This window comes from Equus quagga, chromosome 10, assembly GCF_021613505.1.
Source record: "Equus quagga isolate Etosha38 chromosome 10, UCLA_HA_Equagga_1.0, whole genome shotgun sequence".
Taxonomy (NCBI): Eukaryota; Metazoa; Chordata; class Mammalia; order Perissodactyla; family Equidae; genus Equus; species Equus quagga.
This window is the reverse complement of record NC_060276.1, coordinates 83,959,174-83,974,041: the sequence shown is the minus strand read 5'-3', so window position 1 is coordinate 83,974,041 and position 14,868 is coordinate 83,959,174. Positions and strand designations below refer to the sequence as shown.

The following is a 14,868-nucleotide window of genomic DNA, read 5'->3' as shown; positions in this document are numbered from 1 at the left end:
GCTGAATCTTAGTACTAGTTGTTGCAATGGGGTGGACCTGAGACTGACCACCAAATTGGTGAGGAAGTCTGCCACCTGTATGAGAATTAGGGCCAACAAGGACACTGTTTAGGCAACTGTCCTTAAACCTACTTCTTGGTTCTTGGTGTGCAATAACTTCTCCAACTTCTACTCATTGACAGGCAGTAATGTGAAGGACCATCTATTGCACAGTTGACCATACAATTTGGTCAACATACTCACTACTGATTCCCATGGACCTCCCTCAGATGCCCTCAATTGGCCCATGTATTGGTTTTCTATCACTGCTGTAACAAATCGACACAAACTTAGTGGCTTAAAACAACACAAATTTATTATCTTATAGTTCTGTAGTTCACAAGTCTGAATAGCGCTCACTGGGCTAAAACCAAGATGCCGGTAGGGCTGTGTTTCTTTTTGATGGCTCTAGGGAGGAATCCATTTCTTTGCCCTTTCCAGCTTCTGGAGGCCGCCCGTATTCTTTGGCTCATGGCCCTCTTCTTCCATCTTTAAAGCCAGCAACAGTGGATTGTTTCTTCTTACATTGCATCCCTCTAACCTTCTCTTCTGCCTCACTCTTATACTTTTAAGGACTCTTGTGATTACATTGGCCCCACCCCGATAATCCAAAATAATCTCCCTATTTTAGGGTCAGCTGATTAGCAACCTTAATTCCATCTGCAACCTTAGTTCCCCTTTGCAATGTAATGTAACATATTCAAAGCTTCCATGGATTAGGATGTGGACATCTTTGGTGGGGGGAGGCATTGTTCTGCCTACTAGAGGTCCACAAGGCCCTCATTCTTCCTTTTCCAGAAAGCCACATCTCTGTGCATAGCCCATCCCAATCACCAAAACTTCCAAGAACTGGGAAGGGTCTGAGATTTTACCGTACTTGCAAGCTGACTGGTTAGCCTGCCACAGTTTCATGGATGCTGACAGAGGACTTTAATACTCGTGGCAATAGTGGTAGCCGGAGTGTGAACGTTTGCACCACTTCCCTGAGCTTCATTTCCCAAGGGTGCTACAAAGAGGGCTAGATGATACCTGCACTTGCAGTGGGTTCCTTATAGGGAGGAAACCCCAAGCTCATGGACCCAGAGGGAGAAATTATCTTGAATACAATATCTAGTATAACGTAATTTTTGCTCTGGAGGAGGACTCTGTCTTCTAAGGCTGTTTGCTATATAAACATCCTTGAAAAGATAGTTTGGAAAAAAGACAGTCAGTGAGTCTCCTTGCAAGATGTGCAGAAATGTGAGAGACCCATGGAGAATTGTCTCCTCATAGTCTCCCAAGTCCCTTTTGTTTTTTATTTTTTTGCTAGGAAAGATTCACCCTGAGCTAACATCTGTTGCCAATCTTCCTCTCTCTCTCTTTTTTTCCCCTCAAGCCCCAATACATATATATATATTCTAGTTGTAAGTCCTTCTAGTTCTTCTGCATGAGCTGCCACCACAGCATGGCAATGGACAGATGAGTGATGTGGTTCTGCACCCAGGAGCCAAACTCGGGCCACTGAAGCAGAGTGTGCTGAACTTTGACCACTAGGCCATCAGGGCTGGCTTGAAGTCCCTTTTAATTTATAACAGATCCCTGCCTCTTGTTTTTCCCCTTGCTATTTATTTGTTGAAGAAACTGAGCCATTTGTCTTGAACTATGTCCCCACATTTTGCAATTTGCTAATTGTAGTCTTGTAGTGGTGTTTAACAGTTCCTGTATCTTCATTTTAATGTGAACTGATGATCTAGAGTCTTGGTCATTTTGGATTCATTTTTCTTTTGGCGAGAATAGTACTTCATAGGTGGTGGTGAATGCTTGCTGACTCGTGCCTCCAGGAGGCACATAATGCCTGGTTCTCTCACTCGGTGTGTTCAGGGCTTGTCAACCTGATCCACAGATTATAAAATCCCTTCAGTCTTTCACCTCATGGTTTGGGCAGCCATTGGTAATCTTGGCTTTTATTAGCATTTATTAGCTGGAATACTTCTATAAAGAATGAATTTTCATAATCAACTATTTGTTTATCCTGAAATGCAATACTTAGAGGGAGGATAATCATTTTAATATAAAACTCAAGTGATATCTCTTTCCTTATGTATAAAACACTTCAATCGTGATCTTTTATGGAAAGAATTCTTGCTATTTCCATGATCAGACTCCAGCATACTTAGGATTTTTTCTCATAATCACCTCCTATAACATAGTTTTCTCCTTTTTACTGAGATATTTACTCTTTCCATAATTACCATGTATTTTTCTATTTCTACACCATTCTCTTTGTCTTTTCTAGAAAATATTTTCCCCCACTCATCTCCATTACACTTACTTTTTTCCAAGATTCAATTTAAACTGTTCCAACTCTAAGGAACCTAAACCTACACCCCCAGTCAAATTGGCTCTTTTCTCTTTGGGGCCCACAGTGTACCCTGAATATGTTTCCAACATGCACTTTTGTTTTTTGAACCTGTTATATTTGAAAGACATTGAATTGTCCAGATCTTAAATGTATAGTTTGATGAGTTTTGGCAAATATATATATATAACCATCACTCAAATTAAAATATGGAATGAACATGTCCATCACTCTTGAAAATTTCCTCTTGACCAGTCAATATCCTCCCCCCAGGCAACCACTTTTAAGATTTTTAATCCCTACAGATTAGCCCTGCCTGTCCTTGATTGTCATAGAAATAGAATCATACGGTCTGTGTTTGGCTTCTAAATGTAAAATAACAGAATATTTTTGAGAATCATCCAGGTTGTAGCATCTGTTAGTAGCTCTTCCCTTTTCATTGCTTCCTATTTCATTGTATGAATACGCCCCAGTTGCTTTACGCATTCACCTGCTGATGAATATTTGGAATGCTGCTAGTTTTTGGTTATCATGAACAAAGCCTGTTCTTGTAGAATTTTTCTGAGGATATATGTTTTCCTTTTTCTTTAGTAACTACCAAGGAATGGAATTGCTAGATAGTAGGGTAGGTTTATGTTTAACTTTATTAGAAACTGCCAAACAAGTTTCCAAAATGCTGGGTCAGTTTTACATTCTTACCAGCAATTTTCGAGTTTCTTTTTAATTTTAGCTTTTCTAGTATATAGTACTATCTCAGTATAGTTTAAATTGCATCTCCCTTATAACTAATGATGTTGAAAATCTTTTCATGTCCTCATTTTTTGGCCATTTGTATGTCTTTTTTTTGTGTCTGTTCGAGTATTTTGTCCATTTTTAAAAATTGGGATACCTGTCTTTTTCTTATTACTTTGTAAGAGTTTTTTCTACATTTTTAATATGCATGTTTTGTATATGTATGGATTGCATATGTTTTCTCCCAGTCTGTGGCTTGACTTTTCATTTTCTTAATGGCATCTTTGGATGAGCAGAAGTTTTAATTTTCATAAGGTCCCATTTATCAAAATTGTCTTTTATGGTTGGTGCTTTTTATACTATGTCAAGAAATCTGTGCTTACCCAAGGTTGCAGCGATATTCTCTTAGGTTTTCTTCTGAGGCACTTTTAGTTTTAGTTTTTATGTTTAGGTCTATAATCCAGCTTGAATTAGTTTTTTGTTGACTTTTTCTATCGTTTATTTTCTATTTCATTAATTTTTGGTCTTTGCTAGTTCTTTTCTTTTACTTTCTTTGGGTTTACGTGGTCTTTTATTTTCTAGCTCCTTGAAGTTAAATTTTAGGTCATTGATTTTAGACTCTTTTCTAATATAAGCATTTAAAGCTATAAATTTCCTTCTAAATTTGTCTTTATCCATTTCACATATATTTTGATATGTTGCTGTAATAAGCAGCCTTCTAAGATGATCCCCACTTCTTGATATTCATACCCTTGTGTAAGCCACTCTGCTTTGTGTGTGAGCTGGGTCCAGTGACTTGCTTCTAATAAATACAGTATGGCGAAAGTGATGGGATGTCACTTATGAGATTAGGTTATAAAAAACTGTGACTTCATCTTGCTGGCACTCTCTGGCTCCAGCATTGCTTTCATGGAGCCAGCTGCCATGTTGTGAACTCCCTTATGTAGAGATCTACACGGCAAGGAACTGAAGGCAGCCTCTGGCCAACAGCCAGTGAGGAACTGAGTCACTCAGTGCAACAGCCTGCAAGAAACTGAATCTTGTCAACAATCACTTGGGTGAGCTTAGAGATGGGTCTTTCCCCAGTCTGTCTTCAAGATGAATGTAGCCCCAGCCAACACCTTGATTGCAGCCTTGTGAGAGACCCTGAGTGAGAGGACTCAGCTAAGCCACACCTGGACTCCTAACCCACGGAAACTGTGAGATAATAGATATTGTTATAACTTACTCAGTTTTAGGGTAGTTTGCTATGCATCAAATAGAAAATGAATCCAGATTTTGGTACTGGGAGTAGAGTGTTGCCAGATAAAATGCCTAAAAATATGGGAATATCCTTCAAACTAGCATGTGGGTGGAAGCTGGAAGGATTTTTAAGGAGCATGTTAGAGAAATCCTAAATTGCTTGAACAGAATTAGTAGAAATTTGGACTTTAAGGACGCTGTTTCTGAGGGCTCAAAAGGAATGAAGAACATGTTTTGAAAACTGGAGGATCCTATGTGATAGAAACTTAGCAGCACTCATCTGCAGTTGTGTGGAAAGTAGAGCATGTGCTTAATGAAATTGGTGCTTGTTGGTTCATAACCTCGTGAGTTCCCCAGGTGAAATTCAAACCTGGCCCCTGTACATGGAGGGCAAAGAGAGACTGAAGAAGGAGGCAGACCACTCCAGATTATTGGTAGCTGGCAGTTTTAATAAGCAAAGGAACTTACATACAAGGCTTAGCTTGGGTGGCCACAAGATGGGTAGATCTCCACACCCACCTGCCAGAATCTTAAAAGTTTACGTAGAGCCCTTAACTGAGTTTAGTCACATATTCAGTCCAGTTGGTCTCAACAACACATTCCTCTTTCAAGGCGCATCCTTGAAAACGGCTCCTATCATGGGAATAGTGGGCAGAATGTAGATTCTAAGGACAGGGGAGGGAGTAAGGATCCTCCAGTTGCCCAGGTCCAGTTCACGAGTCAACCAGTGGTCACATCCTCTCCATGCTCCTCCAACACTCCACGCCTCTTTCACAATGTGCCCTGAGTGGTCAGCAAGGAGTTTCATTAGCACAGAGGGTGGAGGTGGCTCATTTGGTGGCTGTATGGCTGTGCTGGAGGCAGATACCACAGCAACAGTATAGGCACACGCAAGAGAAAACACAGATTAAGATAATAATCCCCAAAATAAGTTATAATTTTTGTTCCACCAAGAGCACCATGATCTGAACCACTGATTTAATAAGTCCCCTAGGCTGGGGGTTGGATCCCCCAGGGCGTTCACTTGTGGCCTCATGTGATTTAGTAAAGATGATATGTTAGCAGACTCATCAGGTGTGAACACACAACATTCTGTTTCGATAATGGCCCAAGTGCCTCCTTGTGGGGCAGTAATAATGTCCAAGGCCATCCGATTTTGGAGGACAGCTTTTCTCGTTAGAGACATTTCAGTGTTCAGTAAGGACAGAGTTTGCTGGCTATCATTTAAGGCTTATTGGATGAACTTAATTAGGGCTTCTATGTGTGCTGTGACATCCTCCAGGCCAATGGAGGGGACAACGATGACAGCCAAATGATTGTTTTAGTGGAAAACAGAACGTGCCCATATGGCCTCGAGGAGAGGGAGGTTGGCAGCTTTCATCACTGTGAGGCAGATTGTCCCCTGTGCCCAGGAAAACCCAAGGCACGCAACTAGAAGCCACAGCCAAAGATTTGTGCCACCCAACCATTGAGTCATTCGGGGCTACCCAGTAAGTACCTGGGTGGTGCAACTAATCAGTGCCAAACCAGTCACTATTCTTGAATGTGACAGAATGACTACTTAGTTCTGGTGATATCCATCCCATATCCCTGGTACAATTGGGTTGATTCTTTTTGGAGTGATTTTCTGTTCCCAAAATAGGGGTGTGTGAGTGCTCAAATGTCCATAACCCGGGGTAAGCCACATGAACCTATCCCAAATCTGAGTGTAGCCACCTGTGGCTCTGATGGTGGTATTTTTAGGACCCTTACAGTCAGTGGTTTGATGGGCTGCCTGTGTAGTTTGATTGACAGAAAAAGAATACCCATACTCAGCGTTATTGATAGCGTGTGCTCCAGGCCAGGTTTGTGGATCAGTTTTGATGATATCAGATGAATTAAGAGTACTAGTCCTAGCTTGTTCTTCCTTAATGCACTGCTTTAGCGCCTTCTAATCCCCTCTCTGTAGTGGTGATACCCATGATGGCAATCCTCACAAGCTAGAAAGGGGCAGCTGCTCACATACCCAACAGTAGGATTGATTCCTTTGCCAGGCATACAAGTGGGCCCACTGTAGAAAGATCTTTCCATCGGGGCCATTCTGTGACTAGACACCACAGGAGCAACAGAAGTCTAAGGTTGAAAAGACAGATATTTAGTAGGATCTTATATGGGAAGGTCTTTCCCTTCTATAAGAATTACACTTGTCTCTTTCCGGACCCGGCTGAGGAGTAGGCGCCATCATGGGAGTCGACATCCGCCACAACAAGGACCGAAAGGTTCGGCGCAAGGAGCCCAAGAGCCAGGACATCTACCTGAGACTGTTGGTCAAGCTGTACAGGTTTCTGGCCAGACGAACCAACTCCACCTTCAACCAAGTCGTGCTGAAGAGGCTTTTCATGAGTCGCACCAACCGGCCACCTCTGTCCCTTTCCCGCATGATCCGAAAGATGAAGCTTCCTGGCCGGGAAAACAAAACAGCTGTGGTTGTAGGGACTATCACCGACGACGTGCGGGTCCAGGAGGTGCCCAAACTGAAGGTGTGTGCCCTGCGTGTGAGCAGTCGTGCCCGGAGCCGCATCCTCAAGGCTGGGGCCAAGATCCTCACCTTTGACCAGCTGGCCCTGGACTCCCCGAAGGGCTGTGGCACCGTCCTGCTCTCTGGTCCTCGAAAGGGCCGAGAGGTGTACAGGCATTTCGGCAAGGCTCCAGGGACTCCGCACAGCCACACCAAACCCTATGTGCGTTCCAAGGGCCGCAAGTTCGAGCGCGCCAGAGGCCGACGGGCCAGCCGGGGCTACAAAAACTAACCGCGGATTCTACCTTGTTATTAAAAAGATTTTGGACGCAAAAAAAAAAAAAAAAAAAAAAAAAAAAAAAAGAATTACACTTGTGGCCTGATCCCTAGATGTTAATGTGGCTGCAGCATTAGGAATTTGACCTGGTTGTGCATACCATACATGTTGGCGAGGGGAGGCAGCAATGTCAGGTGCGAGGAGATGGACTGGGGGTGGGAGATGACAGACTAGGACTCCCATCTTCTCCCCTCTTTCTATGATGCATGTTCCATTCCAGGTATAGTGCATTTTAACAGGTCCAGCTTGCAGCAGGACGGTGGGATCCCAGTGGAGATTTAGTATCCCTCACCCAGGGGTGCAAAGTAACTCACCCATCCCAGTGGGATGTCCTATTGCAAATTCTAGTAGTTAGTGTGTTTCCCAGGTGTGATGGGGCTTGGTGTTCTCAGCAGCATAGCACAATGATCCACAGTGAGGGTCTGGGCAGTGGCTATGTCATGGGACTTCCATACCTTTACAGTGTTGAGTGTCTCAGCAAGGGTCCCCAGTCTGGCATATGGGACAATAGACCCTACTGGTTGATCATTCAAGTGTATTAAAGCCTGGGACAGTACTTTAGTCCACCTGGCCAAGGTGGTTTTGCCTGTTAGTACTTTAATCTGCTGGTTTAATGTTCCAATCTTCCTTTCTCCCAGCCCTGCTGCTTGTGGGTTATAGGGGAAATGGAACCTCCATTCAGTGGCATGTTCTTTTGCCCAGTCTTGCACATCATGACCTTTGAAATGTGACCCCTGATCACTGTCTATTCAACAAGGGTATTCATCCATAGTACTCAGCTTCTCACATCCTCTAATGGTGGTAGTCTGGTTTGTACAGTGACAGGGGAAAGCTTGGGTTAGGCCAGACACAGTGTCCACACAAACCAAGGCATATTTAAAACTCTCCCTCGGAGGGAGGGAGCTAATATAATCAATTTGCCAATCCTTCACTGGTTGGGAACTCTGGTGGATGGCCCCAGAGTTTGGCAGCTGCCTTGGGCATTATTTAGGACGTTCTGTTACTGCATTAACCAAGTCACTGTATTTCAAGGACAATCCGGCATCCTTGGCAATATGCCATCCTACCCAGGCATTACAGTGGCCGTTCTTTCTTATGCACCAAATCTGCTGTATTTACTGAAGGGTTAGTTGCTAAGGCTCATCCCTGGGCTAAGGCATCAGCTTCGTGATTGCCAGGGAGTGTCAGCTCCTTATAAGCTGGGATGTGGAAGGCAGTGAGGATTGCCTCAGGCTCTTGTAGGTGAACCAAAGGTCTTTCCACATATCTTGACCCCACAAGGTCTTTTTCATGGTCATCCATCCACACCTTAGCTTCTCTTTTTCCGAGCCAAAGGGTTAATCCCTTTAGAAAAGCCCAACTGTCAGTGCAAAGGGATGATGGCCAGGGCTCATGAGTGATCACCAGCCAAACTGGTCTGAGTTGAGCCCACTGGCTTCTTGCTTCCATCCAGATGGTGTCAGTGTTGGGCAGAATAGCAGCTGCAGTTCATGCGGGTGGGTTGCCCTGACTAGACCCATCTGTGTACCAGGCATCAGTGGGAATTTCCCCCATTTGCTCTCTATAGGGTGCAGGGGCTGCCACAGGAATAGGGGTGGGGGCATTTGGAGGATCTCATACTCCACAGGGCCTAGTAGTGCCTGCATGTCTAGAGACAGTAGCCTGGCAGACAGGGTGCTCCTTTGCTGCAAATGGGCATGCCACTTAGTCAAAGTGGGAGTCTGAGCCATGGCAGAGGTGGGTCGATGGAACGTATTCTCAACCCACCCCTTGACAGGAAGGGAAGTTTTTACCATGATATGCTGTTCTTTAAAGCTGTCTGGTCATATCTGATTCTATGCACATTCTCAATTATGACATTCCAGTCAAAGCCTTGGTAATAATAACCAGTGTTTTCAATTGTGTCCTGTTACAAGGAGAACAGATTCTTATTGAACTTAAGTAACTATATTGCCATGAAAATAAGAATACTCAGTAAGAGTTTCTGAATTCTGGAGGGATCAGGTAGGGAGAAAATGATAGATGTTTCATCTTTGTTCACAAAGGTATATGTTAGCAAGTTGCTGATAGCTCAAGAGAAAAGATAAAAAGGTTTTCTTAAATCTGGAAAAAATATATAAAAGAACCAACAGTATTTCATCTACAAGTCATAAAAATTATAATCATCTTCATCAGTTCACTTAGTCCCATGTAATTAAGCCTTGTCGATCTTGATTTTTTTGTTAGGAGTTTTATGAATTCATCAGTTTTTCCATTGGAGTTTGTAATTCTTACTCAGTTCAGTGGTATGATCTTAATTGTCAGAAGCCTGTACTTGTCAGAATCTTTTCCATGAATCTCCTTGAAGATGAAGCACTTTTTCAGGAATACTTTTGCAAAAGCATCAGAGTAAAACAACAACTGTCTGTAAATGACAAAAGACTTAAAAATGGCCATGGTTATGGGGCCGGCCCTGTGGCCTAGTAGTTAGGTTTGGTGTGCCCTACTTCAGCAGCCCTGGTTTGGTTCCCAGGCACAGACCTACACCACTCATCAGCAGCCATGCTGCGGCGGCAACCTACATGAAAAATGGGGGAAGATTGGCATGGATGTTAGCTCAGGGTGAATCTTCCTCAGCAAAAAAAGCCCCCCAAAAAACAAAAAAAAAAACCTACCTGAAGAGCCTGTGAGACAAGGTGGGAAGGAGACTTTTCAGTATTTACTCATTGCGTCTTTTGAATTTAGTATCATATGAATGTATTCCTTATTCAGTAAATAAGTAGAAGTATAAAAGTACATTAAAAAATGGCCATGGTTAAAGATCTGATGAGAGTTCATTATAATGCAGTTGAAAAGGAAATTTGTTTATTTCTGTGACATACATCTTAAGATGATAACTAGAATTGTGACTGATAACATTATACTAGGACATAAGAGATTTTTAGGAATTTCATGCAATTTCTGGAACACTTATATTAATAACATATATTTATACAAATATAACCTAAAGAAGATTTAGAATCACTTCTTATTTGACAGTGCTCCCCATGTGATTTAACATATCAAATAAATCTAATTAGTTTAATATCTCTCTCTTATAAGGAGAGAACAAATCTTTTGAGATGTTCCAGGGGCCCTTTGGAAAATCCCAAAGTTAGTTGAGGTCAGAAAGACTTCATTTAAAATTTGATTTTTGGGAAGTTTGTCAAAAATATCAAAAGGTTTTAAAACACTTGATTAGGGGCTGGCCCCATGGCATGGCCTAGTGGTTAAGTTCGGTGTGCTCTGCTTTGGTGGCCCAGGTTCAGTTCCTGGGCACGGACCTACACCACTCAATGGCAGCCATGTTGTGGCAGTGACCCACATACAAAATAGAGAAAAATTGACACAGATATTAGCTCAGGGCAAATCTTCCTCAGCAAAAAACCCCCACAAAAACCAAAAACACCTGATCAAACAGGATCATAGATCACTGTGAAACAGTACTTAGTAATCTATTTCACTGAAGTGACAAAGACTTCAAAGGCAAATATAGAAAATTACATAGTTGTAAAAAAAAAACAGCTCTTTTAATAGAGAGGACTCAGTTTTCTTAAGTAATCAAAGACCTGATAAAGATGACATAAAGCACAGGAAGTTATTTTTATAAAACACAGAATCTTTGTTGTCTAGGCTGGTGACTTACAAGGTAAAGAAAAACCTTTCACAGTTTTGTCAACAACAGACTAATAGTCCAAGAAAATTTTGTCTTTTTGTCAGATGAAAGAAAATTGTTAGTTTTACGTAAGTATACTATTGATATTAAAATTTATTTTTCTTTAAGCTCATTAAATAGAGCTCTTTCACAAATTAATTTGAGCAGTACTATCCAGAGGTAGAAAAATATCACATATACATAACACACATCCATAGACATACATAAACCTACAGACAGACACAGGGACTCTATAGCTGTCATTCCAGAATTTAACCATGAATCAGGTACAACAATATAAAGCTCACTAGTTTATAAATAACAGTTGAATCCAAACTGTGTCTCTGGCAGACAGAACAAGTTAAGGTTACCCACTCACATGGCTAAACTTTTTACTAATATTTGTAGAGAAGACTTTTAAGATTTGTATTTGCCCTTTATGAATAATCTTATGGAGGCAGTGGACTAGATTTTGGGCAAGGGAGCTTCTATAGCAGTCTGTATTTTAAAAAACCTCTTTTCCCCTTTTTTCCCCACTCAGTCTCAGGTGATTGTGGGCAGTGTTTTAGTTATCTCCTTGGGTGCTTACATTTCAAAGATTTACATCTTCACGGGTCAGGAAAAGAATGCAAGTTTTTCACCTCAGAATTTGGGATACATTTCTCTATTATCAGAAATCTAGGGTAGTTATTATTTAAAAGTTTTCTTTGTATTAGTGGTTGTATGGCATGGGGTGCTTTATCCACTTTATTATCAATCACTATGGTATCCTCCTATTCATTCCCCTCACTTTCCTAGGGATTCCACCTCTTAGCGCCTCAATCAGGCTTTGTCACTAGTGCTCAGACCTTAATCTATGGCAGCTTGTGCCCTCCTAGCTTTGTAAAACATTACACTAAGGTCTCCAACTTATTATCTTGCTCTCCCATCTTGTCTGCTAGCCCTGAAGCTAGCAGAAAGGTGGACAACCACACGTTCATTCTTCAGCTCTTCTTCCAACTTTCTACCTTGAGATTCAGTTGGGAATTGGTGGTTAGTCCAACTGCCCACAGTAGAGGCTAGCCCACTGGGGCAGCCATCCATTTCTCTGCTTTGCTGCAATTAACAAATGCATTAAACCAGCCAGCATTTTCAGGATATCCCCATACTCATGCAGCAGTCCACAAGCATCTAACATATGGGCTACTCTTCCCCACATAGCAGCTGATGGTCAACCCGGGATTTCCCCACAGATGCCTCTTTCTCAAGACACATTTCTTTGGTCTCCTGGCTGCCTCTCCAACTGTTGGTACACAACCTTGGGAGTTCCCCAGGTGAAATTCAAAGTTGGCCCCCATACACAGAGGGCAAAGAGAGACTGAAGAAAGAGGCAGGCCACTCCAGATTGGTAGGTGGCAGTTGTAATAAGCAAAGGAATTTACATATAAAGTTTGTCTTGGGTGGTCACAAGATGAGTAGATCTCTACACTCACCCACCAGAATCTTAAAAGTTTATATAGAGGCCATAATGAGGTTCAGTCACAGATATAGTCCAGATGGTCTCAGTAATACATTACTTTCTCAAGGCTGCATCCTTGAAAATGGCACCTACTGCAGGATCAATGGGTGGAACATACATTCCGAGGACAGGGGAAGGAGTAAGGAGCCTCCAGTTTCCTGGGTCCAGCTAATGGGTCAACTAGTGGTCACGTCCTCTCAATGACCTCCTTCAACAGTGATCTATGTAATATTTCCAAGTAAAGTGTTGAAGGCACCTAGTTCCTTCTTGCTGCTTATAGCAAAATGTGAAAGGAGATAAATTAATTGAGGGAAAGACTGTTAAACACAAAGGAACCAGGACTTGATGGTTTTGAACACTATTAGCTTCAGCAGATAGCACAAGATGCTAAAACTAAGAAATGGCTTTGAAGCACTATCAAGAAAATGTGGTCTAGAAATAAAGGAAAAAATGTGACTGTACCATCTTTGTTAAGACCTGAGAAAAATCAGAGAATCAGAGCATTCAGCCACACAAAACTCCCTTTGAAGAGATTAAGGATACCTCATAGATCTTTTCAATCAGACAAGAAGGCCTCTAGAAAGCTTAAGAGTGTTGGCCCTCAGCCCTCTCAGGAGTCCAAGGTAGAGAAGGCTTATCTCAAAGAGATCTATGAGTGCAGCTTTTGTCTAACACAGACAACCCATAAAATTTTAGAGCAAACTGTATCAGCAGAAACACTACCACCTTAGACTGAAAGAGATAGAGACTATAAAAAATGGAAAGAAGAGGTCGGATCCCCAAAATTCTACTGGCAGGAAGCAGGCTGAGAAAACTCTTCTGCTGCTTTTTATGAAAAAGTAAGGATGACTCAGAGGGTGGGACCAAGAACCCAGAGGGTGGAGCCAAAAGCCATGAAGAATTGTTCCTAGGGCTTGAGACCTCATCAAGGAGCTCCTAACTTTGCCCAGCCACATAACACTTATTTTCTTCAGCGTTTTAAAAGTACCATTCAACAGTATTTTGACCTCTCTTTTTTCTCTTGAGCAGTAAGTGGTCATTTGAATCACTGTCTCCCTGTATGTAATATGTTAGGGATTTTTTTTTCTGGATGCTTTCAAAATCTTTTCTTCTTCGATTTTCAATAGTCTGACTATGGTGTGCCTACATATGGTTTTCTGTGGATTTATTCTTCTTGGGGTTTGCCAAGTATCTTGAATGTGTAAATTTATGTCTTTCTCTAAATTTGGGAAGTTTTCACCCATTATTTAAAAAAATACCTTCTCTGCCCCTTTCCCCTCTCCTTCTGAGCCTCAAATTATGTGTATGTTAGATCTTCTGATTTTGTCTTATCCATCTCTGAGACTCTGTTGTTTGTTTCAAAAATTTTCTTTCTGCTTTTCAAATTGGATAATTTCTGTTGGTTTGTCTTTATGTTCATTAACTTTCTTCTGTTGTCTCCATTCTGCTAAGCCCATCCAGTGAATTTTTTAGTTTCAGATTGAATTTTTCAGTTCTAGACTTTTCAGTGGGTTATTTTTTGCAGTTTCTATTTCTCACTTGAGTTATCGTGTTATTCATTGTTAACATGCATACTTGTAAATAACTGATTTGAAATCCCATTTTGCTACAATCAGAGTCAGTCTCTGATTGCATTTTCTCTTGTACATCTTCTCTTTCTATTGACACCTTTCTCTCTTTCTATGTTGAGTTACTTTGGATTGAATCTTGGTTGTTGTGAATTATATATTTTAGAGATTTTGGAGTCTGTTTAGTTCCCCTGAAGACTGCTAAATTTTTGTTTTATTTAGCAAGCACTTAACTTGGCTGGACTCAGACTGGAAACTATCTCCCCTGTGGCATGTGGTAGCTCAAATTTCAGTCCATTTAAGTAGTCAGTCAGATTGGGCAGAGTTCATAGCCAGAATTTAGACACCCCTCTCTGTCAGGATTCCTCTTTGACATTCCTATAAGTTGTGATGACTGTGAAACTCTCCTTTGATTCTTCAAGTCAGTAAGACTAAAGGTTTTCTGTCGGAAGTTTAGTTACCTGCAAAGCACTGACTGGACCTATTCACAAGCTAAAAGCTGTAAATATGATAAACACATCCAGTGCCATCCCTTGTTCTAAGTGTCAGCTCTCCTCCAGTAGCTGCGTGATTTTGGTTGTTCCTCAGTATCTTCAGATAGTAGTATTTTATATTTTGTTCAGAGTTTATAGTTATTATCTATATGAGGGTTGGTGTGATAAAACAATTCAGTCATATTGGAACTTAGTTTTTGGAGTTAGTTTTGTATATGATGTGAGGTATGGATCAAGGTTTGTTTTTTCCTCTAATACTGACGTCCATTTGTTCTAGCACAATTTTTTGAAAGGATTTTCCTTTCTCCCATTGAATCACATTGGCACCTTTGTCGAAAAATAGTTGTCCATATGTGTGTAGATCTGTTTCTGGCCTGTTTATTCTGTTCCATTGATATATCTGTCTGTACTTACATCAATACCACACTGTCTGAATTATTGTATCTTTAT

General features: G+C 41.4%; 2 protein-coding genes across 3 annotated transcripts in view; both read left to right on the top strand.

The window, feature by feature from the left end:
- Positions 1 to 14,868, top strand: part of ZNF81 (zinc finger protein 81) — a 70,136-nt gene that overhangs the window by 33,487 nt on the left and 21,781 nt on the right. The gene's annotated exons all lie outside the window — the stretch shown is intronic.
- LOC124245567 (ribosomal protein L18-like) lies at positions 6,540 to 7,214 on the top strand. Its single transcript, XM_046672995.1, has one exon. The coding sequence runs from the start codon at positions 6,574 to 6,576 to the stop codon at positions 7,138 to 7,140; it is 567 nt and encodes a 188-aa protein (XP_046528951.1). The 5' UTR covers positions 6,540 to 6,573; the 3' UTR covers positions 7,141 to 7,214.

Bases quoted from the DNA above. Each gene is read 5' to 3' on its own strand.
- LOC124245567 (XM_046672995.1), top strand. From the start codon at position 6,574: ATGGGAGTCGACATCCGCCACAACAAGGACCGAAAGGTTCGGCGCAAG.